We start from the raw sequence: 25,688 nt of genomic DNA, 5'->3' as shown, positions 1-25,688 counted from the left end.
TACCACCACCATCCTTCCTTCTCTACCACCACAGTCCTTCCTTCGCTCTACCACCACCATCCTTCCTTCTCTCTACCACCACCATTCTTCCTTCCTTCTACCACCACCATCCTTCCTTCCTTCTACCACCACCATCCTTCCTTCCTTCTACCACCACTGTCCATCCTTCCCTCTACCACCATAATCCTTCCTTCCCTCTACCACCACCATCCTTCCTTCTACCACCACCACCATCCTTCTACCACCACCGTCCATCCTTCCCTCTACCACCACCATCCTTCCTTCTACCACCACCACCATCCTTCTACCACCACCGTCCATCCTTCCCTCTACCACCACCATCCTTCCTTCCTTCTACCACCACCATCCTTCCTTCCTTCTACCACCACCATCCTTCCTTCCTTCTACCACCACCGTCCATCCTTCCCTCTACCACCACCATCCTTCCTTCTACCACCACCATCCTTCCCTCTACCACCACCATCCTTCCTTCTACCACAACCACCATCCTTCTACCACCACCGTCCATCCTTCCCTCTACCACCACCATCCTTCCTTCTACCACCACCACCATCCTTCTACCACCACCGTCCATCCTTCCCTCTACCACCACCAGACTTCCTTCCTTCTACCACCACCATCCTTCCTTCTACCACCACCATCCTTCCTTCTACCACCACCATCCTTCCTTCCTTCTTTCTACCACCACCATCCTTCCTTCTCTCTTCCACCACCATCCTTCCTTCCTTCCTTCTACTACCACCGTCCTTCCTTCTCTCTACCACCACCGTCATTCCTCTTCTCTACCACCACCGTCCTTCCTTCTCTCTACCACCTCTATCCTTCCTTCTCTCTTCCACCACCATCCTTCCTTCTCTGTACCACCGCCATTCTTCCTTTTCTCTACCACCAAATCAAATCAAATGTATTTATATAGCCCTTCTTACATCAGCTGATATCTCAAAGTGCTGTACAGAAACCCAGCCTAAAACCCCAAACAGCAAGCAATGCAGGTGTAGAAGCACGGTGGCTAGGAAAAACTCCCTAGAAAGGCCAAAACCTAGGAAGAAACCTAGAGAGGAACCAGGCTATGAGGGGTGGCCAGTCCTCTTCTGACTGTGCCGGTTTGAGATTATAACAGAACATGGCCAAGATGTTCAAATGTTCATAAATGACCAGCATGGTCAAATAATAATAATCACAGGCAGAAAAGTTGAAACTGGAGAAGCAGCACGGCCAGGTAGTCCTGAGGCATGGTCCTAGGGCTCAGGTCCTCTGAGAGAAAGAGAGAATTAGAGAGAGCATACTTAAATTCACAAAGGACACCGGATAAGACAGGAGAAGTACTCCAGATATAACAGACTGACCCTAGCCCCCCGACACATAAACTACTGCAGCATAAATACTGGAGGCTGAGACAAGAGGGGTCAGGAGACACTGTGGCCCCATCCGATGATACCCCCCGGACAGGGCCAAACAGGAAGGATATAACCCCACCCACTTTGCCAAGCACAGCCCCCACACCACTAGAGGGATATCTTCAACCACCAACTTACCATCCTGAGACAAGGCCGAGTCCAAAAAAATCTCTGCCACAGCACCACCATCCTTCCATCTCTCCTCTGCCTCCATCTTTCTCTCTACCACCATCCATCCTTCTCTCTACCACCACCATCCTTCCTTCTCTGCCTCCATCTTTCTCTCTACCACCATCCATCCTTCTCTCTACCACCACCATCCTTCCTTCTCTGCCTCCATCTTTCTCTCTACCACCATCCATCCTTCTCTCTACCACCACCATCCTTCCTTCTCTGCCTCCATCTTTCTCTCTACTGCCACCACCTTTCTTTCTCCCCTGTGCATCTGCCTTTGCCCTCCCCCGGGGATGCTGCTGACACAGTCCTCTGGGCTGTCCTCCATGTTTCTGTGCTTAACCCCCAGGCTCATCCCCTGCTGATCCCCCTGTAGGGCACCATTACTAAATCCCCCTGGGTGTACTCTGGCTGGGCCACCGGCCAGGGAGGTATTCATGTTGGAGTCATTATTGTGTTGGTTGACACTGGTAGTGAATGCCCTGTATGACACGGGAGGATGAGACGAGATAGTGACTCTTTTGCATTGGGATGATGTCACAGATGTCATGTCCCTGTCAATCTGGAAGTCCTTGCTTCTCAGTTGACTTGGTGCTCTCTCTTCTGTTTCCGTCTGCGCCTCTCTTTTTCTAATAAGCACATCTACTTAGGATTCATATTTCAGTCAATTTTGTTTCCGACTAACTGACCATCATTATTAACCGGTCAATAAACTGTAAAACATTTTTTTTTAAACGAGAGGAAATACTGTCAGAGATCTGTATATAATGACAAGATGCTTATGTTTCCGCCAGAGCAATGGGAGTCGTCCAAAAACAGGAAAGCAGGCGACAAGCTTAGGGCCAAAATAAGTCCAGAGAAACGCATTGGATTTATTTTGAACAGATTTTGGTGAGAGTGAAACCCCTCGCTTCGCCTCTTCTTCTCTGAAACTATGCATACAAGGACCTGACATTTTTCATTAAGAGCCTAATGGAAACATGCAACAATAGCAAGCCTATTGTCTTTCAGTCAAAAGACTATAGCCTATATTGACCATGCAACTCCTGTAATGGAGCAGCTAATAAAACTAGATTCTCAAACATTTCCCCAAATGTAATTCGGGAAAACACAGTTTTAATCTGTGCATCTAATACGAGCAGTTCCATTTGACAGAGATGACAAAAATCTCAATTAGGAACATAGAAAGAGGGGGAATCTAATAGTAACTACTATGATGGGTTGCTAATAGAGGTCGACCGATTAATTGGAAAGGCCGATGTGTAACGATGTGATGTGGAATGGCTAGCTAGTTAACGGGGTGCGCTCTAATAGCGTTTCAAACGTCACTTGCTCTGAGACTTGGAGTAGTTGTTCCCCTTGCTCTGCATGGGTAACGCTGCTTTCGAGGGTGGCTTTTGTCGATGTGTTCCTGGTTCGAGCCCAGGTAGGAGCGAGGAGAGGGACAGAAGCTATACTGTTACACCGGCAATACTAAAGTGCCTATAAGAACATCCAATAGTCAAAGGTATATAAAATACAAATGGTATAGAGAGAAATAGTCCTATAATAACTACAACCTAAAACTTCTTACCTGGAATATTGAAGACTCATGTTAAAAAGAACCACCAGCTTTCATATGTTCTCATGTTCTGAGCAAGGAACTTAAATGTTAGCTTTCTTACATGGCACATATTGCACTTTTACTTTCTTCTCCAACACTTTGTTTTTGCATTATTTAAACCAAATTGAACATGTTTCATTATTTACTTGAGGCTAAATTGATATTATTGATGTATTATATTAAATTAAAATAAGTGTTCATTCAGTATTGTTGTAATTGTCATTATCACAAATACATTTTAAAAATCGTCCGATTAATCATATCGGCTTTTTCTGTCCTCCAATAATTGGTATCGGTATCGGCGGTGAAAAATCATAATCGGTCGACCTCTAGTTGCTAATATGACTAGGATTGTGCCTTTGGCTTCTGGACAACGAAATAAAGTAAATATGAAAACCAATAGAACAGGAGAGAAATGCTGGTTAATGGCATGAGGAAGTCTTTATAAAAAATTGCCTCCGTGTTTCTATGGATGGATTTTCATTAGGCTACTTTGAAGCAAGGTAAGACATGCCTCATTATTTGAAGTGACGTAAAACGTTCAAGTTTCAAACAATTATACTGCCGCAAGCTCATATTGCAAAATGGTGGTGATGCGCTGATAGTCAGCGGTAGGCAGGCTATAGCGTATGCATCCAATTGGCGAATGGGACGCTCGCTTTACGAGTTGATATTGAGAAATAACAATAGCTCCTTTTTTAATCGTGGCCACCAATGTTAATAACACGCGACTGCATTTAGAATTGTTATTTGTTGCGCAATGACTTGGATTCCGAAAGCAGTTTTCACTCCAATAAGTAGGCTCTTCCTCTCCTCAAACTAAGCTCTGTATGCCATGCACGTGTGATAAAAAAGATCCATGACGACTAACGAAAATACATGTATGTAAGCTGGCTAAGCGATTAATGTTTAACCTCCCTCTCCCTACATCTACTGAATTCCTGCAGTATGACTTTTTTCTTCCCCACATTCCTCCCTTCCCACCACGATTTTTGAACACCTGCTAAAATATTCAAAAATAAAACCAGGTTATTGCTCTCCGTCCTTGTGAATATTTCAGTCTATTCCGGTGTGTTTTCTAACTGGGGATGAGAGGCTCCAGGTGTAGTGTTGTCTCTCTTGGAGCTAAATGCACTTTCTCTGTTCTGTCCACCTACTCCGTAATACGCCATGCATAACGTTACACATATAGAAGCCTTGCCAGGTGAGGTCGAACATCTCTCCACTCAACCTATACACACACACACACACACACGGTGCCCAATATCATGTGCATGTGTACCACACCATCCCACATCACTTGAGAGGAGCTGGTTGGAAAAATGGATTTGTTTGCTCTCTGTGATTTGACCAGGTTGACCTTCTATTGTTTCTACTCATCCTAAAGTATTAACACATGTATTGTGTAACTTAATGAAGTGACATAGATGATCTGGACATGAAGTGCAAAAATGCTAATATAGTTAGCATTGACTTGCATTGGATTTGTGCCACAAATGATTAAATGTTAGCATTTGAAACAGTGGCCAGGTAAACAAAACCAAAGCGTGGATTGCTGTCTTACCTTGTCCATAGACTGTTTACAGGGTAAGGAGACTATTATGTCATTTAGTAATTGGGGTGAACTATCTCTTTAACCCAACCCCCTCTCTCCCTTGTGTCTATAGGTCCTCCCTGACATGTCCACATTGCCTTAAACAGAGCAACACCTTTGACCCCTTCCTCTGCATCTCACTGCCCATTCCCCTGCGGCAAACCAGGTAAGCCACACCAGTCATAAAGCCACTGCGTGTGTGTGTGTGTGTGTGTGTGTGTGTGTGTGTGTGTGTGTGTGTGTGTGTGTGTGTGTGTGTGTGTGTGTGTGTGTGTGTGTGTGTGTGTGTGTGTGTGTGTGTGTGTGTGTGTGTGTGTGTGTGTGTGTGTGTGTGTGTGTGTGTGTGTGTGTGTGTGTGTGTGTGTGTGTGTGTGTGACATGTACACTTTCCATGTTACCAGTTGTGACAACAAGACACAGTGGAATATGATCAAGTTCTAGTGCTGTGAAAAGCAGGGTGGGCGTTTCTGACAGATACACAACAGGTTGCTTGGATGGCATATATATCGCATTGTCCCTCTCTAGCTCACAGACAGTCTATCCACAGGGCCAGTCTGATACGGATGCTATTAACATGCTAGTTTGGCAGTAAAATAACTGAAAAGTGGTGCGTGCATATGTCAAGTCAAGTCAAATTGTATTGGTCACATACACATGGTTAGCAGATGTTAATGCGAGTGTAGCGAAATGCTTGTGCTTCTAGTTCCGACCATGCAGTAATATCTAACAAGTAATCTAACAATTTCACAGCAACTAGCTTATACACACAAGTGTAAAGGAATGAATAAGAATATGTACATAAAAATATGTGGATGACAAATGGCCGAACGGCATAGGCAAGATGCAGCAGATGATATAGAGTACAGTATATACATATGAGATTAGCAATGTAGGGCATGTAAACATTATATAAAGGGACATTGTCTAAAGTGGCTAGTGATACATTTATTTACATCCAATTTTTATTATTAAAGTGGATAGAGATTTGAGTCTGTATGTTGGAAGCAGCCACTCAATGTTAGTGATGGCTGTTTAACAGTCTGATGGCCTTGAGATAGAAGCTGTTTTTCAGTCTCTTGGTCCCAGATTTGATGCACCTGTACTGACTGATCTTTTTGGCTTCCTGTGACATCGGGTGGTATAGGTGTCCTGGAGGGCAGGTAGTTTGCCCCCGGTGATGCGTTGTGCAGACCTCACTACCCTCTGGAGAGCCTTACGGTTGTGGGCGGAGCAGTTGCCGTACCAGGCAGTGATACAGCCCGACAGGAGGCTCCCCATTGTGCATCTGTAAACGTTTGTGAGGGTTTTTGGTGACAAGCCGAATTTCTTCAGCCTCCTGAGGTTGAAGAGGCGCTGCTGCACCTTCTTCACCACGCTGTCTGTGTGAGTGGACCATTTCAGTTTGTCGTGATGTGTACGCCAAGGAACTTAAAACTTTCCACCTTTTCCACTACTGTCCCGTCGATGTGGATAGGGCTGCTCCCTCTGCTGTTTCCTGAAGTCCACGATCATCTCCTTTTGTTTTATTGACATTGAGTGTGAGGTTATTTTCCTGACACCACACTCCGAGGGCCCTCACCTCCTCCCTGTAGGCCGTCTCGTCGTTGTTGGTAATCAAGCCTATCACTGTAGTGTCGTTTGCAAACTTGATGATTGAGTTGGAGGCGTGCCTGGCCACGTAGTCATGGGTGAACAGGGAGTACAGGAGAGGGCTGTGAACGCACCCTTGTGGGGCCCCAGTGTTGAGGATCAGCGGGGTGAAGAGGTTGTTTCCTATCCTCACCACCTGGGGGTGGCCCGTCAGGAAGTCCAGGACCCAGTTGCACAGGGCGGGGTTGAGACCCAGGGTCTCGAGCTTAATGACGAGTTTGGAGTTAAATGCTGAGCTGATGAACAGCATTATTACATAGGTATTGCTCTTGTCCAGATGTATTCACCCCCTTTGCTGTGAAGCCCCTAAATAAGATCTGGTGCATCCAATTATGTTCATAAGTCACATAATTAGTTAAATAAAGTCCACCTGTGTGCAATCTGTGTCACATGATATGTTACGTGATCTCAGTATATTTACACCTGTTCTGAAAGACCCCAGAGTCTGCAACACCACTACGCAAGGGGCACCACCAAGCAAGCGGCACCATGAAGACCAAGGAGCTCTCCAAACAGGTCAGGGAAAAAGTTCTAGAGAAGTACATATCAGGGTTGGGTTATAAAAAAATATCAGAAACTTTAAACATCTAACGGTGCACCATTAAATCCATTATTAAAAAAATGGAAAGAATATGGAACCACAACAAACCTGCCAAGAGAGGGATGACACCTAAACTCACAGACCAGGCAAGGAGGGCATTAATCAGAGAGGCAACAAAGAGACCAAAGAAAACCCTGAAGGAGCTACAAAGTTCCACAGCGGAGATCGTGTCTGTCCATAGGACCACTGTAAGCTGTACACTCCACAGAGCTGGGCTTTACGGAAGAGTGGCCTGAAAAAAAGCCATTGCTTAAAGAAAAAAATAAGCAAACACGTTTGGTGTTCACCAAAAGGCATGTGGGTGACTCCCCAAACATATGGAAGAAGGTACTCTGGTCAGATGAGACTAAAATTTAGCTTTTTGGCCACCAATGAAAACACAATGTCTGGCGCAAACCCAACACCTCACATCACCCCGAGACCACCATCCCCACAGTGAAGCATGGTGGTGGCAGCATCATGCTGTGGGGTTGTTTTTCATCGGCAGGGACTGGGAAACTGGTCAGAATTGAAGGGATGATGGATGGCACTAAATACAGGAAATTCTTGAGGGAAACCTCTTTGTCTTCCAGAGATTTGAAACTGGGACGGAGGATCACCTTCCAGCAGGACAATGACCCGAAGCATACTGCTAAAGCAACACTCAAGTGGTTTAAGGGGAAACATTTAAATGTATTGGAATGGCCTAGTCAAAGCCCAGACCTGAATCCAATTGAGAATATGTGGTATGACTTGAAGATTGTTGTACACCAGCGGAACCCATCCAACTTGAAGGAGCTGGAGCAGTTTGTTCTTGAAAAATGGGCAAAATCCCAGTGGCTAGATGTGTCAACCTTATAGAGACATACCTCAAGAGACTTGCAGCTGTAATTGTTGCAAAAGATTGCTCTACAAAATATTAACTTTGGGGGGGGGTGAATAGTTATGCACACTGAAGTCTGTTTAAAAAAAATCTTATTTTTTGTTTGTTTCACAATAACAAATATTTTCCATCTTCAAGGTGGTAGGCATGTTGTGTAAATCAAATGTTACAACCCCCCCCCAAAAAATCAATTTTAAATCCAGGTTGTAGGCAACAAAATAGGAAAAATGCCAAGGGGGGTGAAAACTTTCGCAAGCGGAGACACACACAGTTAGTGAAATCTCAGTGGCAGAGACACACACAGTTAGTGAAATCTCAGTGGCAGAGACCCACACAGTTAGTGAAATCTCAGTGGCAGAGACCCACACAGTTAGTGAAATCTCAGTGGTGGAGACCCACACAGTTAGTGAAATCTCAGTGGCGGAGACACACACAGTTAGTAAAATCTCAGTGACGGTCGTGTCTTCTTACATCAGCAGGGGGTAAACTAACATCACTGGCTCTTACTTTGTACACCGCATCTCACTCTGCTTTTTGAGCACTCTGTTAGCAACGACGCAACACTTCCTGAATAATGCATGATGGGGAAGCAGGAAGCTGGGGCGTCATCAGAGCTCCTGTCTCTCTCCCAGACTTTCCTCTATTCCTCTATCCATCCCTCCATCTCTCTATCCCTCCACCCCTTCTTCCCTCAGCTAAGTCACCTCAAACCTGTGGCCTCATAGCACTAAGTGCTCATCCCTTCATCCTTCCTGTTGGTCCACCTGTCATGCCCACATCTTCTGCACTAGCTAGCTCCTGTTGATTGTAGATAGGCATTCCTAAGCAGACACAGACAGGCTCCCTGTGGTGCTAATGCTAACACGTTAGCATCACCTTGCAGTCAAGGAACAACACAGCAAGTGCAATGTCTTGACACTGTCTTTGTGTGTGTGCTTGTGAAGAACTGTCTGGAACAAGATTCTCTTTCTGTCTCCCTCTCCAGGTGTATGAGTGTGACCCTGGTGTTCAGTACGAAGGGTCAGAGGTATTTACGTGTTGGTCTGGCTGTGCCTCTCATCGGCTCCATCTCCTGCCTGCGTGCCATGGTTGCTGAGGAGGGCAAGACCACGCCAGACCAGGTAAGGGCTGCACACACACACACACACACACACACACACACACGGTCAGTGGGCCAGACTTGTTAGCCTACTGAATCTAAAAGGCCCTATCCTGCTCTATCCTATGTCTATGGGGTGTAAATTAATTATTCCACTCACTCACTGTAACAGGCAGAGAAAGAGAGAGGGGCTAGACAGGTAGAGAAAGAGAGGAGCGAGACAGGAAGAGAAAGAGAGAGGGGCTAGACAGGAAGAGAAAGAGAGAGGGGTAGACAGGAAGAGAAAGAGAGAGGGGCTAGACAGACAGAGAAAGGGAGAGGAGCTAGACAGACAGCAAGAGAGGGGCTAGAAAGACAGAGAAAGAGAGGGGCTAGACAGACAAAGGGAGAGGGGCTAGACAGAGAGAGAAAGAGAGGGGCTAGACGGACAGAGAAATAGCAGGGGGCTAGACAGACAGAGAAAGGGAGAGGGGCTAGAATGACAGAGAAAGAAAGAGGTGCCCCTCCTTTCTAGGGAGTTTTTCCTAACCACCGTGCTTCTACACCTGCATTGCTTGCTGTTTGGAGTTTTAGGCAGGGTTTCTATACAGCACTTTGAGATATCAGCTGATGTAAGAAGGGCTTTATAAATACATTTGATTTGATTTTGATTTGTGAGGGGCTAGACAGACAGAAAGAGAGAGGGACTAGAAGACAGAGCAAGGGAGAGGGGCTAGACAGACAGAGAAAGGGAGAGGGGCTAGACAGGTGGAGAAAGAGAGAGGGGCTAGACAGGTAGAGAAAGAGAGAGGGGCTAGACAGACAGAGAAAGGGAGAGGGGATAGACAGACAGAGAAAGAGAGAGGGGCTAGAACGACAGAGACTGGAGCAGACCAGAAGATATAATGACAGAGACTGCAGCAGACCAGACAGATAGAATGACAGAGACTGGAGCAGACGAAGAGAGGGAAAGATAGGAATATTCCAGACAGAGAGAGTCTGCTGTCAGTCCCACAGCTGGGCCTAATGTCTCGTCATGGTATGTGAGAAGGAGCGGAATGGAACATCACTGTCTGTCTGTCTGTTTGTTTGTGATTTGATAAAAGCCTTCTCAGAAAACAGATATGAGGAGAGAGTAAGAGATCCTCAAAGGTCCAATGCAGCCATTTTATCTCAATATCAAATAATTTCTGGGTAATAATTAAGCATCTTACTGTGATTGTTTACAATTAAAATGGTCAGAAAATAAACAAAAATAGCTTCTTAGCAAAGAGCAATTTCTCAAGCAAGTGTCATGACTGACCACGAGAATCCAAATAGGTCAGATCAGGTGTGCCATTAATAATTTCAATCAGACCCCCTTTCATCCATAGAGGGGGAAGGAAAGAAATAGTGGGGATTAACAACTCACGTCCAGTTGTAAATCAAGGGAGAAGATCCAGGCTCTCCCTCTACAAATTCACCAAAGGAATGTGCTTTGTCTCAACAGACCTTTTCCCACTGAAACTCTAATACATTCAAAATCGTATTCTGGAACAATATTTCGAACATAGAACGTTGGGAATGGTCAGAGGCGATCTATAGAACACTAATGTAATTTTGTTTGTTATTTTGTGATGTCATTAAAAATGCTATAAAGGAAATACTGTAACATGGAAAGTACACACACTATATAGATGAAGTTTCCATTCTATGGGTTGTGCATGTCATTTGAAAAATGATGAATGTGTAATTGTTAATTAAGAGAGAGATGTAATTTGAAAAGCTATAAGAGATAATTGTTTTCTATAACTTTGCACAGTGAGTAACCACAAACAGACAGACAGACAGACAGACAGACAGACAGACAGACAGACAGACAGACAGACAGACAGACAGAGAGACAGACAGACAGAGCATGTCACCCTCCCGGGACTGCCCCTTTCGAGAAAAAGGTATAAATGATGAATTAAGAAGTTAACACATTGGACCAGAAAAGCATGAAGCTGCAGCTGCGCGTTTAAAATTGTTTGAAATTTGAATCTCAACATGAGGTGGAGACGATAAAATCACCTCCCGGATAATCACTGGTACGGCTGAAGTATCTTCGAAAGTGAATTCAAGTAGGACCATCCTGTTACTCTGCTCAAACCATCGTATTAAGCTACTGTCATCACCCCATTGGGGAACCATCGATATGGTTGGCTAGCCTATCTTCAAAGTAGCATCTTCGAGAGCAAATGGAAGGAAAATCAACTCTGTAGTTCTGTTCAGGACTACACGACAAGTCACCGGATACCAGTAGAAGAATTGTTCGAACCATTTCGGACAATCAGGGCCTTACGAGCTTGCCGCAAAAAGGCCCAACCGTCTTTCCAAGGCTGCCCCGTTCATCGAGAGATCCCCGGCGAACCCAGGCATTTCACGTAAATACATTCATGATATCTTGCTCAAAGCGGGTGGCAGTTCGTATGCAAAATATATGGTTATTGTAGGCGAGAGTCGTTTCTGAATGTGGCAGTGTTATCCATGTTGTCATTCCGCTAGGGATCTGTTTTTAGCGTATTACGTCTCCAGTCAATATCAGTGTAGTATGCGTGTTTATCCTATGTCCCCATTTAATTAGCTAGTAAATAAATAATTAAACCAATTTGTGTAGTACTGAATCATAAGTAAAGCTCAGGTTTTTGCAGATGCAAGGAGGTTTTGACTGTTCAGAATGGTGATATGATATGAGGTTATGACTAATAAGTTGACTGTTTATAGATGTGATAAAAGGCCTAAAAGACCTTTTAGAGTTTAATTTGGGAGATGGTAATGCTTTAAAGAACCACTCTCGTGGTGCCCCAGATCATAATGAGTTAATTGTTACATGATTAATTGAATCGGGTAACAATTAAACACAGTTAGTTAATTAGATAAATAACAGTCTTCAGATTAATGTTATAGTCAAATCCCGACACAGGAGTTTTGCTAGGACTGTCAGAGAGTTGTGGGGAGGGGTGATGTCACCAGGCAGGCCAAAACTCCATCCCACCAAAACAGACTGCTATTTCTGGCAATCTTTTCCAATAGCTTTTACACTATAAGAGCATTATCATCATTTTCAAAACGTCAGTTTGATTCCAACCCCATAGGGTGGAAAATCACATTTTCGGTGCACTGGGCCTTTAATATGTGTTTACTCGAGAAGGATCTTGAACAGACTTTTAACACAAATATAGCGTGTCTGCCCTGTTTGCTTTGTCACATACATTCCCTGTTTGTCCTCAATAGCTTGTCTGTCTACAACTATTAGCCTGTGTATGTGTGTGTTTGACCGCCATGCTAGGCCACGTAGCCATGTCCATGGCTGTTTATAATAAAGTCTGCTTCCGTGCTGTGTCTGTATTAACTTCTTGACGCTACCCATCCCTTTAGCGGGATAAATGTCATAAACAACCGCTGAATAGCATAGAGCCACATTCACATAATATTACTACAAAAATATATGTTCATGAAATCACAAGTGCAATATTGCAAAACACAGCTTAGCCTTTTGTTAATCCACCTGTCGTCTCAGATTTTGAAATTATGCTTTACAGCAAAAGCAATCCAAGCGTTTGTGTAAGTTTATCGATCGCATGACTAAACATTAAGTACACTTAGCATCAGGTAGCTTAGTCACGAAAATCAGAAAAGCAATCAAATTAATCGTTTACCTTTGATGATCTTCAGATGTTTTCACTCACGAGACTCCCAGTTACACAACAAATGTTACTTTTGTTCCATAAAGATCATTTTTATATCCAAAATACCTCCGTTTGTTTGGCGCGTTATGTTCAGAAATCCACAGGAAAGAGCTGTCATGACAACGCAGACAAATTCCAAATAATATCCGTAATGTCCACAGAAACATGTCAAACGTTTTTTATAATCAAACCTCAGGTTGTTTTTAAAATATATAATCGATAATATATCAACCACAAATGGCATTATCAGTAGGAGAGGGAAAAACAATAGCTGTCCAAACTCTGTTGCGCGAGCAAAACTCATGTGACCACCTGACGCGATGTTATCTTTCTGGCTCATTTTTCAAAATAAAAGCCTGAAACTATGTCTGAAGACTGTTGACACCTTGAGGAAGCGATAGGAAACGGAATCTGGTTGATACCCCTTTAAATGGAGCAAAGGGAGGCTATGGAACATGGAGTTTTCCAAATAGAAGCCACTTCCTGGTTTGATTTTTCTCAGGGTTTCGCCTGCAATATCAGTTCTGATACACTCACAGACAATATTTCGACAGTTTTGGAAACTTTAGCGTGTTTCCTATCATAATCTGTCAATTATATGCATATTGTAGCATGTGGTCCTGAGAAATAGGCCATTTACTTTGGGAACATTATTTTTCCAAACATAAAAATAGTGCCCCCTAGCTTCAAGAGGTTTTAAGCAATGTACATCTCTTTAAACCATCTCCTCCTCGCTCTCTCTCTCTCTCTCTCTCTCCCTCCATCACCCCCCACCCCCCATCCAGGTGGTCCTGTCAGAGCTCTATGCCACCGGCTTCCAGCGTTCGTTCTCTGACGACGACGATCTGACAAGCGTTGCTGAGAGTGATGTGGTCTATGCCTTCCAGGCTCCGCCCCTCCACACACGGGGAGGCTCCACGCGAATGTCGGGTAACCATGGCTGCATCCACAGCCCGAAGTCTCTCTCTCTCTTTCTCTCTTTCTCTCTAGCTATTTGGCTTCAGCACAATGGATAGTGTTTGTTCAGACAAATACTATAGAGCTATAGGTTCTTAGCCGTTTCAATTTCTTGCCATTTCATGGACAGGTACTGTATTTCTGTCTAGGTTATTAAATTCTCTCAGACAGTGTCTCTGACGTTCTTGTATCTAGCTGAGGGCTTGATGTACTGAGGTAAAGGCTCGCTCTCACTCACACACACAACACACATGCACACACACACATACGCTCACTCTCTCTTGGATCGTGAACGTGGATGAGATGGAGCCAGCCTTGCGTCACCTCCCTTTGAAATCAGCCACAGCTTTGCCAGGCGGTGTCAAATTAACTATTGATATGGTGAGTGCACGCATGTACGCACACACTTTTTTTCACCTGTTGACTCCTATCTAGTTGACCCGTGTCCAAAAGGAGGGTGTCTTAACTCTTATCCCTGGGGGACGCCCAAACGGGAGGGCTACGTTCAGAGCAACACACCGCTAAATGAAACCCTCACTGTGTTTTTCCAACGTTCTTTAACTCCTGAAAGGGGCCACATCAATAATTCAATAATGTGCTCAAAGGGGTCATGAAAAATGTACGATCCTCAATCTCTCTCCGGGAACGATAGAACGATATCTTTATCACCTGGAGACAGAGGAGAGAAAATAATGTCCTGGTGCTACTAGAGGTGATCAGACTGAGGGTAGAGGAGAGAGGAAGAGGCACACAGCCACACACACCGACACACTCATTAGCACTCAAAAGCACACATGTATACAATAACTCTATTGTTTTATATACATTCTACTGTAAATGATGAATGAACTCCTATTACCAATGTAATGATTCAAAACCTGAACTGAGCTGATTAGACTCAACATAACATGCATTCAGTTACTGCAAGCGTCATTAATGTTTCTGACATCCCAGAACACCTCCCTGCCATCTTAACTACCCCACTGTCTCCATAACAATGGCGGGTCATTTCACAACAGCTAAACGCTCGTAACAGGTTTATTGAATAGGGCCTTCATTGCTTTAATGGAATAGATTGAATAGAAGCCTGAGTAACTGTGTGTGTGTGTGTGTGTGTGTGTGTGTGTGTGTGTGTGTGTGTGTGTGTGTGTGTGTGTGTGTGTGTGTGTGTGTGTGTGTGTGTGTGTGTGTGTGTGTGTGCTTGCGCGCGCACACTGTTAGCTTTACAGAGCTGTGGGGAGGGAGAGGACGTGATGAGATATTGTTACATTCTATTGTTGTCTCATTGGTTAGTGTGCTCCTTATTGTGCTGGTTAAGTATCCTTTAATCATCTGTAATCATCACTCAGTCAGAACCCCTGGGTGATGTGAATGTAATCAAATGAGCCATTGAAATATACATGCATTATTACGGCGCTATAATGCTGTGGTTTCAGCATCCAGTACCACATTTACCCTCTTTGTTTTATCAAACAAATGTAGAAATGTAATACTGAAGAGTGGGGCTGGGTTGATAATATATTTCAGGATGTAGGCTAGGCTGTAATGATATTTTCATGATGAGCCACAATTAATTAGGAAATTGTCCTAATTAAGAATGAATTGGTGGGACGGCTCTGTTAGCTGAGTCTGTCACAAACAAGACCCAGACATTCCTACCTCTTGTGGCCATAGAAAGATGATGTGGAACCTTGGCAGACTGTTAGAGCCTCATTTCAATGGGCCATGTTAGATTAAGACAACCTGTCAGGCAACCGCTGTCATCGTCGGAAATAAACAACGGACGCTTACGCATATGGACTAGCATTCAAACCACTGCTGTCACTGCCCATATTGACTGTATTAAGCTTGTAGTACCTCCCTCCCTCTCTTCCGCTGTAGAAATATGTATCACTATGGACACTTGGCTCTTTTAACCTGTGACAAATCAGCTAGTCACAACTCACCCTCTCACTCTCACTCACTCACTCACTCACTCACTCACTCACTCACTCACTCACTCACTCACTCACTCACACACACACACACACACACACACACACACACACACACGTCCCAGCCCTCCTTTGGCTAGTACGTATGTGCCTTAGCCTGCGTCACTACCCCCTTTGGGCTACAGACAGACAGTCACACAGTTGACCCCCGGCGCTGTCCAGACTCCACACCATGATTAATGGCCCTGTGTGTGTAATCTCATTTCATGTGAGTGTGTGTGTGCGGGCATGTCTGCCTGTCTGTCTGTCTCAGTGTCGTGTGTGGATCTCATAACTCTCTCTACAACATCGGCACAACCTGAGCCCCAGCGGGCACAGCAGAGGCACAAAGCCAATCTGCTCACCGGCTAATAAAAGTCCCAAATTGAAATGGGGAATTTGGTTAGCGAAGGAAAGGTTTCGATTTCTCATGTCGGATAAGAGGAAGTAGCTCAGCGGGGGACTGGGAATCAGGCCCATTACCTCCTGGTGGGGAGTCAAAATTAACAGAGCCTAAGAAATGGGTTGAAAACATTAGGAGAGGGAGAGCGAGAGGTATAAAATACACACTGGCTGGTAGAACAAAGGCATGCGTTTGTGTCGCACTGGCAGAAGAGAAAGACAAATATAACTTTAGGTGAGATGTTTTTAGGCGGAAGTCATAGTCTATTTTAAGAGATGGATTTTATGGATGGGCGTTTTGCTCTGGAGGAATCGTCTCCACCGTTTCATGGTTCTGAATTTCTGTTGAGTTTTCATATTAGAAGTAGAAAACACACACAAAAAATCTAGGAAACTTTATACAGATATGACAATATCCGATTTCATCTCTCAACAGAACAGTACATACAGTACATAAATGCCTTCAGTTGGAGGAAATCTCTGAAACTTTCCTTTTTTTAGACACTCTTACTCTACAAAAGGCCTGTTGTCCCTGAGGTAATCAAAGAGTCTATCAAGCTCTCGAGACAGAGTTGTCTGTTTGGCGAGGTCGGAGAATCAGGGCTGAGAGAGGGTTTGTGTGAAAGAAGAGGTGCCCTCTGGGAAAGGTGGCGAAGCAGCGACATATCCACCCAGATAAAGGAATCTATCGATGGACACAGACACACACACACAAACATACTCTCTCACTCTTTCTCCACCACTGTATTCAGTATTCATCTCCCTTCACAATGGACAGAGGAGTTCTATGGAAAGCAACTCCGGTAGAATCTCAGTGTGAGTTTCCTTTTCATCCTATCAAAATGCTAAAAGCTGTGGACTGGAGACACGGTTGGGGTTGAATGTTGTGTAGCTCTGAGGTGTTGGTCTGAGCAGCGGAGGATGCGTAAGCACTTACACAGAGACCATTAGATCTGCCTTTAGCGAGCTCATGTTATTGTTATTGTATTGTTATATATTCACACACTCAAGGCAAGCATCTTTAAACCAACACACACACACACACACAGGTTGTGGATGTATCTGCTAATGGGTGGTGAAGAGAATGCTGAGAAAAAGGCCCAGCTGTGCTCAATGGCTCAGCCCACATATCTCCATCTGCTTTTACAAGGCAGTTCTTCAATGATTGATGATGTGCTGTTTAAACCCATCGTCTGAAGTACTTCTAGAAATACTGTAGTTTGAAAGATGAATGGGAACCATTTGTTTCACGTTAAAGTTTGTGTTTGATTGTGACATTGTGTACACATGCACCATGTTACCATGTTACATTATATTTACAAAAGTATGTGGACACCCCTTCAAATGAATGGATTTGGCTTTTTCAGCCACACCCGTTGCTGACAGGTGTATAACATTGAGCACACAGCCATGCAATCTCCATAGACAGACATATGCAGTAGAATGGCCTTACTGAAGAACTCAGTGACTTTCAACGTGGAACCATCATAGGAACCCACTTTTCCAACAAGTCAGTTCGTCAAATTTCTGCCCTGCTAGAGCTGCCCTGGTCAACTGTAAGTGCTGTTATTGTGAAGTGGAAACGTCTACGAGCAACAACAGCTCAGCTGCAAAGTTGTAGGCCACACAAGCTCACAGAACGGGACCGCCAAGTGCTAAAGCGCATAGTGACTAAAAATGGTCTGTCCTTGGTTACATCACTCACTACCGAGTTCCAAACTGCCTCTGCACGCAATATCAACACAAGAACTGTTTGTCAGGAGATTCATAAACTGGGTTTTCCATGGCCAAGCAGCCGCACACAAGCCTAAGATCAACATGCGCAGTGCCAAGCGTCGGCTGGGGTAGTGTAAAGTTCGCCACCATTTGGCTTTGGGGCAGTGGAAACGTATTCTCTGGAGTGATGATTCACGCTGTTTTTCATGGTTCGGGCTAGGCCCCCTAGAGTCAAATGACAGTATTTCTTAACGCTACAGAATACAATGACATTCTAGACAATTCTGTGCTTCCAACTTTGTGGCAACAATTTGGGGAAGGTCCTTTCCTGTTTCAACATGACAATGGCCCCGTGCACAAAGCAAGGTCCATACAAAAATGGTCAGTGTGGAAGAACTTGACTGGACTGCACAGAGCCCTGACCTCAACCCCATTGAACACATTTGGGGTGAATTGGAATACTGTGAGCCTGACCTAATCGCCCAACATCTGTGCCCTACCTCACTAATGCTCTTGTGGCTAAATGGAAGCAAGTCCCCACAGCAATGTTCCAACATCTAGTTGAAAGCCTTCCCAGAAGAGTGGAGGCTGTTATAGCAGCAAAGGGGGGACCAACTCCATATTAATGCCTATATACACTACTGTTCAAAAGTTTGGGGTCACTTAGAAATGTCCTTGTTTTTGAAAGAAAATCAATTTTTTTTGTCCATTTAAAATAACATCAAATTGTTCAGAAATACAGTGAAGACATTGTTAATGTTGGAAATGACTATTGTAGCTGGAAACGTCAGATTTTTAATGGAATATCTACATAGGCGTACAGAGGCACATTATCAGCAACCATCACTCCTGAGTTCCAATGGCACGTTGTGTTAACTAATCCAAGTTTATAATTTTAAAAGGCTAATTGATCATCAGAAAAGCCTTTTGCAATTATGTTAAAACATTATTTGACTACCACCACTGATTTCTGAATGCTAGAGTTGCTATGCCAACCAGCTTTTAAGAAATGGAGTTCGCATTAAGCAGTCACTTCTTCTAAACCTAAAAGGGGACAACTTCTACATGTTATGCAGCGCAAACAGCCAAATATCCAAATCGACATAAGTAAACACATTGTGGGACTGTTAAAATACATAAATCATGACGGATTTGACAAATATTCACTTTGTTCCATCAGATTTGTTGAATGTGCGCCAGTCTGGTCAATGAAACGTCTGTGTTCCATTGACTCCTTTAACGCATCTATTGGGACAGCCAAGGAACCACTTGTGAGCCCTTTTTTCGAAGAGTGTGTTGAAAGACAGTCTTTTAGCTGTTCGCAGCAGGGCCGTGGTGTTTCATCTCTGGCACTGATGTACTGTTACGTCAACAAAATTGCTTCAGAAACATAAGTTAATTGATTTCCTCACCGTTATGTTTTACTTCTGAGTAAACATCCAGAGTAATGTCATGGCATATTTTACACAAGCCAATCAGAGAAAGGCAGGATGGGGAGATGGCCATTCAGAAAGAGGGAGGGAACAGGTTTAAAGTCAGTGAAGAATGCCATCCATGTGAATATACCAGTTATGTAGTTGTGGTTTTAGACTCTAGGTATACATCCACAGAGGATGCAACAGCCTGATTACAACCACATACCTACATTCCATCAGTGAGCTAGAGCTTCCTCTGCTTGTCTTACAGCCTCTATAATCTCTGACTGTCTGTGTCGTATAATTTACTGGATTTTAGACCCAAGATTCTGTTTCCTTTTTTGACTTATTCACTATAGATGGCACAGATAGATAACTTATCAAGATACATGTTGCCGAGATACCGGGAGGCAACCGTGGAATCAATCATAGGGGTCAGAAGGTCTTCTGGGACCTGGTGTGGCGGTGATGAGATGCAGGTTTGGAATCTGGCGAGGGGGAGGTCTATACCCCCCCCCCTCTCTCTCTCTCTCTCTCCCTGACATTTTCCTCCATCTGTCATTTATCCAAGCAGCAGACAACTCAGGTGTCCTCTGGTCACCCGTGGTGATGGCAACCAGACACAGGAAATGTTGGGACGTCTGTCTTGTCTAGGGCTTGTCCCCTCTCCTGCCCTCCGCCGGACCCCACTACCCCCTGGGTATTTTTAGCACAGAGTGTGAACAGAATTAACAGAGGTCACTGGTGACAAACCAAGACACTAAGCTTGTAGGAGCAGAAAAGCATTTGAAAAGGATTTTGTGGTATTTACTATTACACAATAATAATTGATTTAGGTTGAGTATTCAATTCAGCAGTCACAGGCACAACAACCAGCTGGAATGTTATGACCAGACTAAACTGAAGCACCTCTGTATGTGCTGTAGCCTGCAGGCTCGCCAGCCAACAACAGCTTTATGCCTATCACCTATATTCACAAATAGGTTGTAAACCCACTTTTATTTTTCTACTGACATCTCAAAAGTATTATGTTTTAATCCCCCTGTCATAAAAGAGACTAGTATGTCAAGTCATCATCAATGAGCCAATATTCATATATTCTCACTATCTTGTCAGACAGAGATAATCGAGTCATCATCTGGCATGATGGCACTTCAGGGAACACAGTTTTAAATAAGGCTCTGTTATTAAAACTAGCTTAAAGGAGTGAAGAAAAAAAAAGTAGGCCTGAGTAACTGCGGTGAAGAAGTAGATCCCTGGGGGTTATTGTAAAAAAAAAAAAAAATGATTAGAGCCGTAGTTATTTTGGTGTTCATTACAATACGTATCCCTCCTCCTATGTGAATGTGAGACAGGTGCTGCGGGTGCTCTGGTGCAGTGCGCTACAATTTTCCAATGTCCTCGTGCGACCACCCTGCATCCCTACATCTTCTATACTGAACAAACATATAAACCAAACATGCAATAATTTCAACGATTTTACAGTTCATATTATGAAATCAATCTATTGAAATATATTCATTTGGCCCTAATCTATGGATTTCACATAACTGGGCAGGGGCACAGCCATGGGTGGACCTGGGAGGGCATACCCACTGGGGAGCCAGGCCCAGCCAATCATTTTGAGTTTTTCCCCACAAAAGGGCTTTATTACAGACAGAAAGACTCCTCAGTTTCATCAGCTGTCTGGGTGGCTGTTTTCAGATGATACCGTAGCTGAGGAATCCGGGTGTGGAGGTCCTGGGCTGGTGTGGTAGGGTGTGAGGCCGGTAGGGTGTATGGCCATATTCTCTAAAATGGCGTTGGAGGTGGTTTATGGTAGAGAAATTAACATTACATTCTCTGGCAACAGCTTTGGTGGACATTCCTGCAGTCAGCATGCCAATTGCACGCTCCCTCAAAACTTGAGACATCTGTAGCATTGTGTTGTGTGATAAAACTGCACATTTTAGAGTGGCCTTTTATTGTCCACAGCACAAGGTGCTCCTGTGTAATGAGCATGCTGTTTAATCAGCATTAAATCAGCATTTAATCAGCTTCTTGATATGCCGCACCTGTCAGGTGGCTGGATTATCTTGGCAAAGGAGAAATGCTCACTAACAGGGATGTAAACAAATTTGTGCACAACATTAGAGAGAAATAAGATTTTTGTGTGTATGGAACATTTCTTAGATCTTTCATTTTAATCTCATGAAATATGGGACCAACACTTTACATGTTGTGTTTATATTTTAAGTCAGTATACACTACCGTTCAAAAGGTTGGGGTCACTTAGAAATGTCCTTGTTTTGAAAGAAAAGCTAATGTTTTGTCCATTAAAATAGCATCAAATTGATCAGAAATGCAGTGTAGACATTGTTAATGTTGTAAATGACCATTGTAGCTGGACACAGCTGATTTTTAATGGAATATCTACATGGGCGTACAGAAGCCCATTATCAGCAACCATCACTCCTGTGTTCCAATGGCACGTTGTGTTAGCTAATCAAAGTTTATTATTTTAAAAGGCTAATTGATCATTAGAAAACACTTTTGCAAAGGAAATGTCTGTGACCCCAAACCTTTGAACGGTAGTGTATATCAACTCTAGACACTGATTTTGTTCACTGCCGTATTGACAAAATGAAGATAATTGGGTAAGCATCAATGGAATATTGGAGTAGGAAAGCCCCAAAGCATCAATGGAATAGCTAAAGAGAGAGAGAGAGAGAGAATTGTAGTGTGTGTGTCTGTGTGAAAAAATTATAGTGAAATTGTAGGTCTAAAAAGAGAGGGGGGCGGAGAAAGAGAGCAATAGAGAGACAGAAGTAGGGAGGGAGACGTGAGTGTGTGACAATTGTAATTAAACAGCTCAGTCCCCGAAGAGACACTCCAGCGACACTCCCCTTCTACTAGCACTGCTCTCCCACTCTCTCCTCCTTGTCTCTCTCTCCCTCTCTCTCTCTCCCTCTATAAATCCCTCTCTCCTGGCTGGCTGAGAAAGAAGGAATGAGGGCGAGGGTGTTAGAATGAGAGTCTGGCATGGGGTTCTCCCCTCAGACCCTGTCTGGAAGATACAGCAGCCAGACAGACAGACCCACCCGCACTCCTCCCCGACTCAGCTATCCCAACAGAGCACTGCTTTCCTGAGTAATTTCAGGACATAGAAGTGTAGGTTTTGTATATGTTTAAAATAGCATACTTGTATTGTCTTGTGGGAGAAGTAAGCTTTTGTGTCCTTGGTATTTAGTTATTTGCGTATGCTCCTTATAGTCGTGGTAACAGGCTGGCCTTTCTGTGTGGATGGAAATGGATTGGCCTTTCAGTGCCTTTTATCTTCCCAGTGGGGAATTCAATATCAGAAATGGGGGGGAGGGTGAGAGAGAGAGAATGGGTAGGCAGCAGTCAAAAGGGCAGACAGGAATGACACAGGGTGTCAAAATAGCTTCCACGTGATTTACTATCCGATGGTTGAGAGGAATCAACTAAGCCAAAAGCTATTTCAATTTATCTTGTAAAATGGGATACTTGATCATTCATTCATTTGGTCTTACTCACCAAAGGCCATGCACTGGTGAATACAGTTGAAGTCGGAAGTTTACATACACTTAGGTTGGAGTCATTAAAACTCGTTTTTCAACCACTCCACAAATTTCTCGTTAACAAACTATAGTTTTGGCAAGTCGGTTAGGACATCTACTTTTTTTCATGGCTTTAGAAGCTTTGAATAGGCTAATTGACATAATTTGAGTCAATTGGAGGTATTTGAAGGCCTAACTTTCAACTCAGTGCCTCTTTGCTTGACATCATGGGAAAATCAGAGTAAATCAAATTGACAATGACCCTAAGCATACTTCCAAAGTTGTAGCAAAATGGCTTAAGGACAACAAAGTCAAGGTATTGGAGTGGCCATCAAAATGCCCTGACCTCAATTCTATAGAACATTTGTGGACAGAACTGAAAAAGCGTGTGCGAGCAAGGAGGCCTACAAACCTGACTCAGTTACACCAGCTCTGTCAGGAGGAATGGGCCAAAATTCATTTGTGGGACACTTGTGGAAGGCTACCGAAACCTTTGACTTAAGTTAAACAATTTAAGGCAATGCTACTAAATACTAATTGAGTGTATGTAAACTTCTGACCCACTGGGAATGTGATTAAAGAAATAAAAGCTGACATAAATCATTCTCTCTTCTATTATTCTGACATTTCACATTCTTAAAATAAAGTGGTAATCCTAACTGACCAAAGACAGGGATTTTTTACTAGGATTAAATGTCAGGAATTGTGATAAACTGAGTTTAAATTAATTTGGCTAAGGTGTATGTAAACTTCCGACTTCAACTGTACATCCGTTGGTACTCAACTGGTGGCCTTTTCTCTGGCAGCTTCGATATCTGAGTTGACATGATACGATGTTACAGTACACTTCCTGTGCTCCTGAATGATTAGAGTCTCTCAGTACCTGCACCGCTGTGTGTGTGACACATTTCTACAGTGATTAATTGCTTGAACAAGTGTGTTTAATTAAATCCTCGGATAATTTAAACATTTACAATGTTTACGTTGCCCGGGAGACAGAGATTCCGCCTCCTACACACTCCCCCTGTAGCTATTACCTACAATGAATCAATGTGTACAGTCAATTTTACAACGCCACCCTTTGGGTAAATCACAATCGTTTCTCCATTGTATAATGATTTTCACTTAATACGGTTTGTTTTCACAGTTGTGGGTGGTGTCAAATGGTGTCTTTTTGAGTCATTGAGACCTGATAGAACACCTCTTAAGCACACTCTGGCACAAGCTACCCCCGTTATGTATACGACCTTGTGTCTGAGCTCAACTTTGACCTCTCTCTTGACCCGTGTCTAACCTTTAACTTCTCTCTCCTCTTTCAGGCTACCACCACAGCCTCCCATCCTCGCCGTACACCTCAGGGCCAGAGGGTCAAAGGTTACCCCCATCGACCACTCTGTCCTCAGAGTTTCTGAACCACGGTGGTTCCACCAAGGTCCTCCTCGTAATCTGCAACACGGCAGGCTCCGGCCAGCAGGCTGTCAGGTGAGTCAGGTTTGGTTGATTGGGTGGGAGGGAGGGAGTCTGGATTGGTTGATTGGGTGGGATGGAGGTAGGCCATTTTGAAAATATGAGGTGTTTATTGCAAAATAGTATCTCATGGGTGAACAGAGGAGTTATGATAAATGATATACACCAACAGTTTGAACAGAGTGTATTTTATAAGGGCAAAAGCTCTGCTTTCTCTTTACCAATTCCAGCTGTAACGAGTACCCACTGGGCCCAAGGGGACGTACTCCGAGTTCCATTTTCCAGTTCACATTACACAGGTTGCGTTTACACAGACAGAACAATTCGGATCTTTTTCCACTAATTGGTATTTTGACCAATCACATCAGCTCTATTGCCAATACTTGGGCAAAATATTGAAATTGGGCTGATATACAGGTATGACATAATTTTTGGGCATCTTTTAAAACATGTATTTTTTCCTACTGAGAATCAAAGGGAGCATCGCTCCTGAGAGAAACCAAATACTGTAAATCCCAGTAAACAGCTTTGAATTATTCAATATCCATGAGAGAGAGAGCAAAAATAGGCCGATTCCCGCTAATTATCTAAACCTACAGAGAAATGAACCTGGAGAAGAGTCCCCTAAGCATGCTGGTCCTAGGTCTCTGTTCACAAACACACCCCACAGAGCCCCAGGACAGCAACACAATCAGACCCAACCAAATCATGAGAAAACAAAAAGATAAGTACTTTACACATTGGAAAGAATTAACAAAAAAAACGTGCAAATTCTATTCTATTTGGCCCTAAACAGAGAGTACACAGTGGCAGAATACCTGACAGCTGTGACCGACCCAAACTTAAGGAAAGCTTTGACTCCGTACAGACTCAGTGAGCATAGCCTTTCTATTGAGGAAGGCCGCCGTAGGCAGACCTGGCTCTCAAGAGAAGACCTGCTACTGTATGTGCACACTGCCCAGAAAATGAAGTGGAAACTGAGCTGCACTTCCTAACCTCCTGCCAAATATATGACCATATTAGAGACACATATTTCCCTCAGATTACACAGATCCACAAAGATTTTAAAAACAATCCCGATTTTGATAAACTCCCATATCTACTGGGTGAAATACCACAGTGTGCCATCACAGCAGCAAGATGTGTGACCTGTTGCCACAACAAAAGGGCAACCAGTGAAGGACAAACACCATTGTAAATTCAGCCCATATTTATGTTGATTTATTTTCACTTTTGCATTTTAACTATTTACACATCATTGCAACACTGTATTTATACATAATATGACATTTGAAATGTCTTTATTCTTTTGGAACTTCTGTGAGTCTAATGTTTACTGTTTATTTGTATTGTTTATTTCACTTTTGTTTATTATCTATTTCACTTGCTTTGGCAATGTTAACATGTGTTTTCCATGCCAATAAAGCACTTCATTTGAATTGAGAGAGAGAGAGAGGTAATAACACTCACTCCAGCCAACTGCCCACTATTGGCCCATGCCTGTCAAT

The 25,688-nt window shown here is 43.6% G+C and overlaps 1 protein-coding gene across 5 annotated transcripts in view; it reads left to right on the top strand.

Moving 5' to 3' along the window:
- The window catches only part of usp43a (ubiquitin specific peptidase 43a), a 116,112-nt gene that overhangs the window by 59,546 nt on the left and 30,878 nt on the right, over positions 1-25,688 (top strand). For all 5 annotated transcript variants that reach the window (XR_006079599.1, XR_006079597.1, XR_006079596.1 and 2 more), the window contains exons 4-7: positions 4,863-4,955; positions 8,888-9,023; positions 13,476-13,620; positions 24,033-24,195. Coding sequence is in view for 1 of the 5 variants with exons in the window: in XM_042303430.1 (XP_042159364.1) it covers positions 4,863-4,955; positions 8,888-9,023; positions 13,476-13,620; positions 24,033-24,195 (537 nt within the window). In the remaining 4 variants the exon portion in view is untranslated. The remainder of the gene's footprint in view (positions 1-4,862; positions 4,956-8,887; positions 9,024-13,475; positions 13,621-24,032; positions 24,196-25,688) is intronic.

The sequence above is a fragment of the Oncorhynchus tshawytscha genome, linkage group LG02 (assembly GCF_018296145.1).
Source record: "Oncorhynchus tshawytscha isolate Ot180627B linkage group LG02, Otsh_v2.0, whole genome shotgun sequence".
Taxonomy (NCBI): domain Eukaryota; kingdom Metazoa; phylum Chordata; class Actinopteri; order Salmoniformes; family Salmonidae; genus Oncorhynchus; species Oncorhynchus tshawytscha.
Note: the sequence above shows the minus strand (reverse complement) of the source record. Positions and strands in the feature narration are given on the sequence as shown.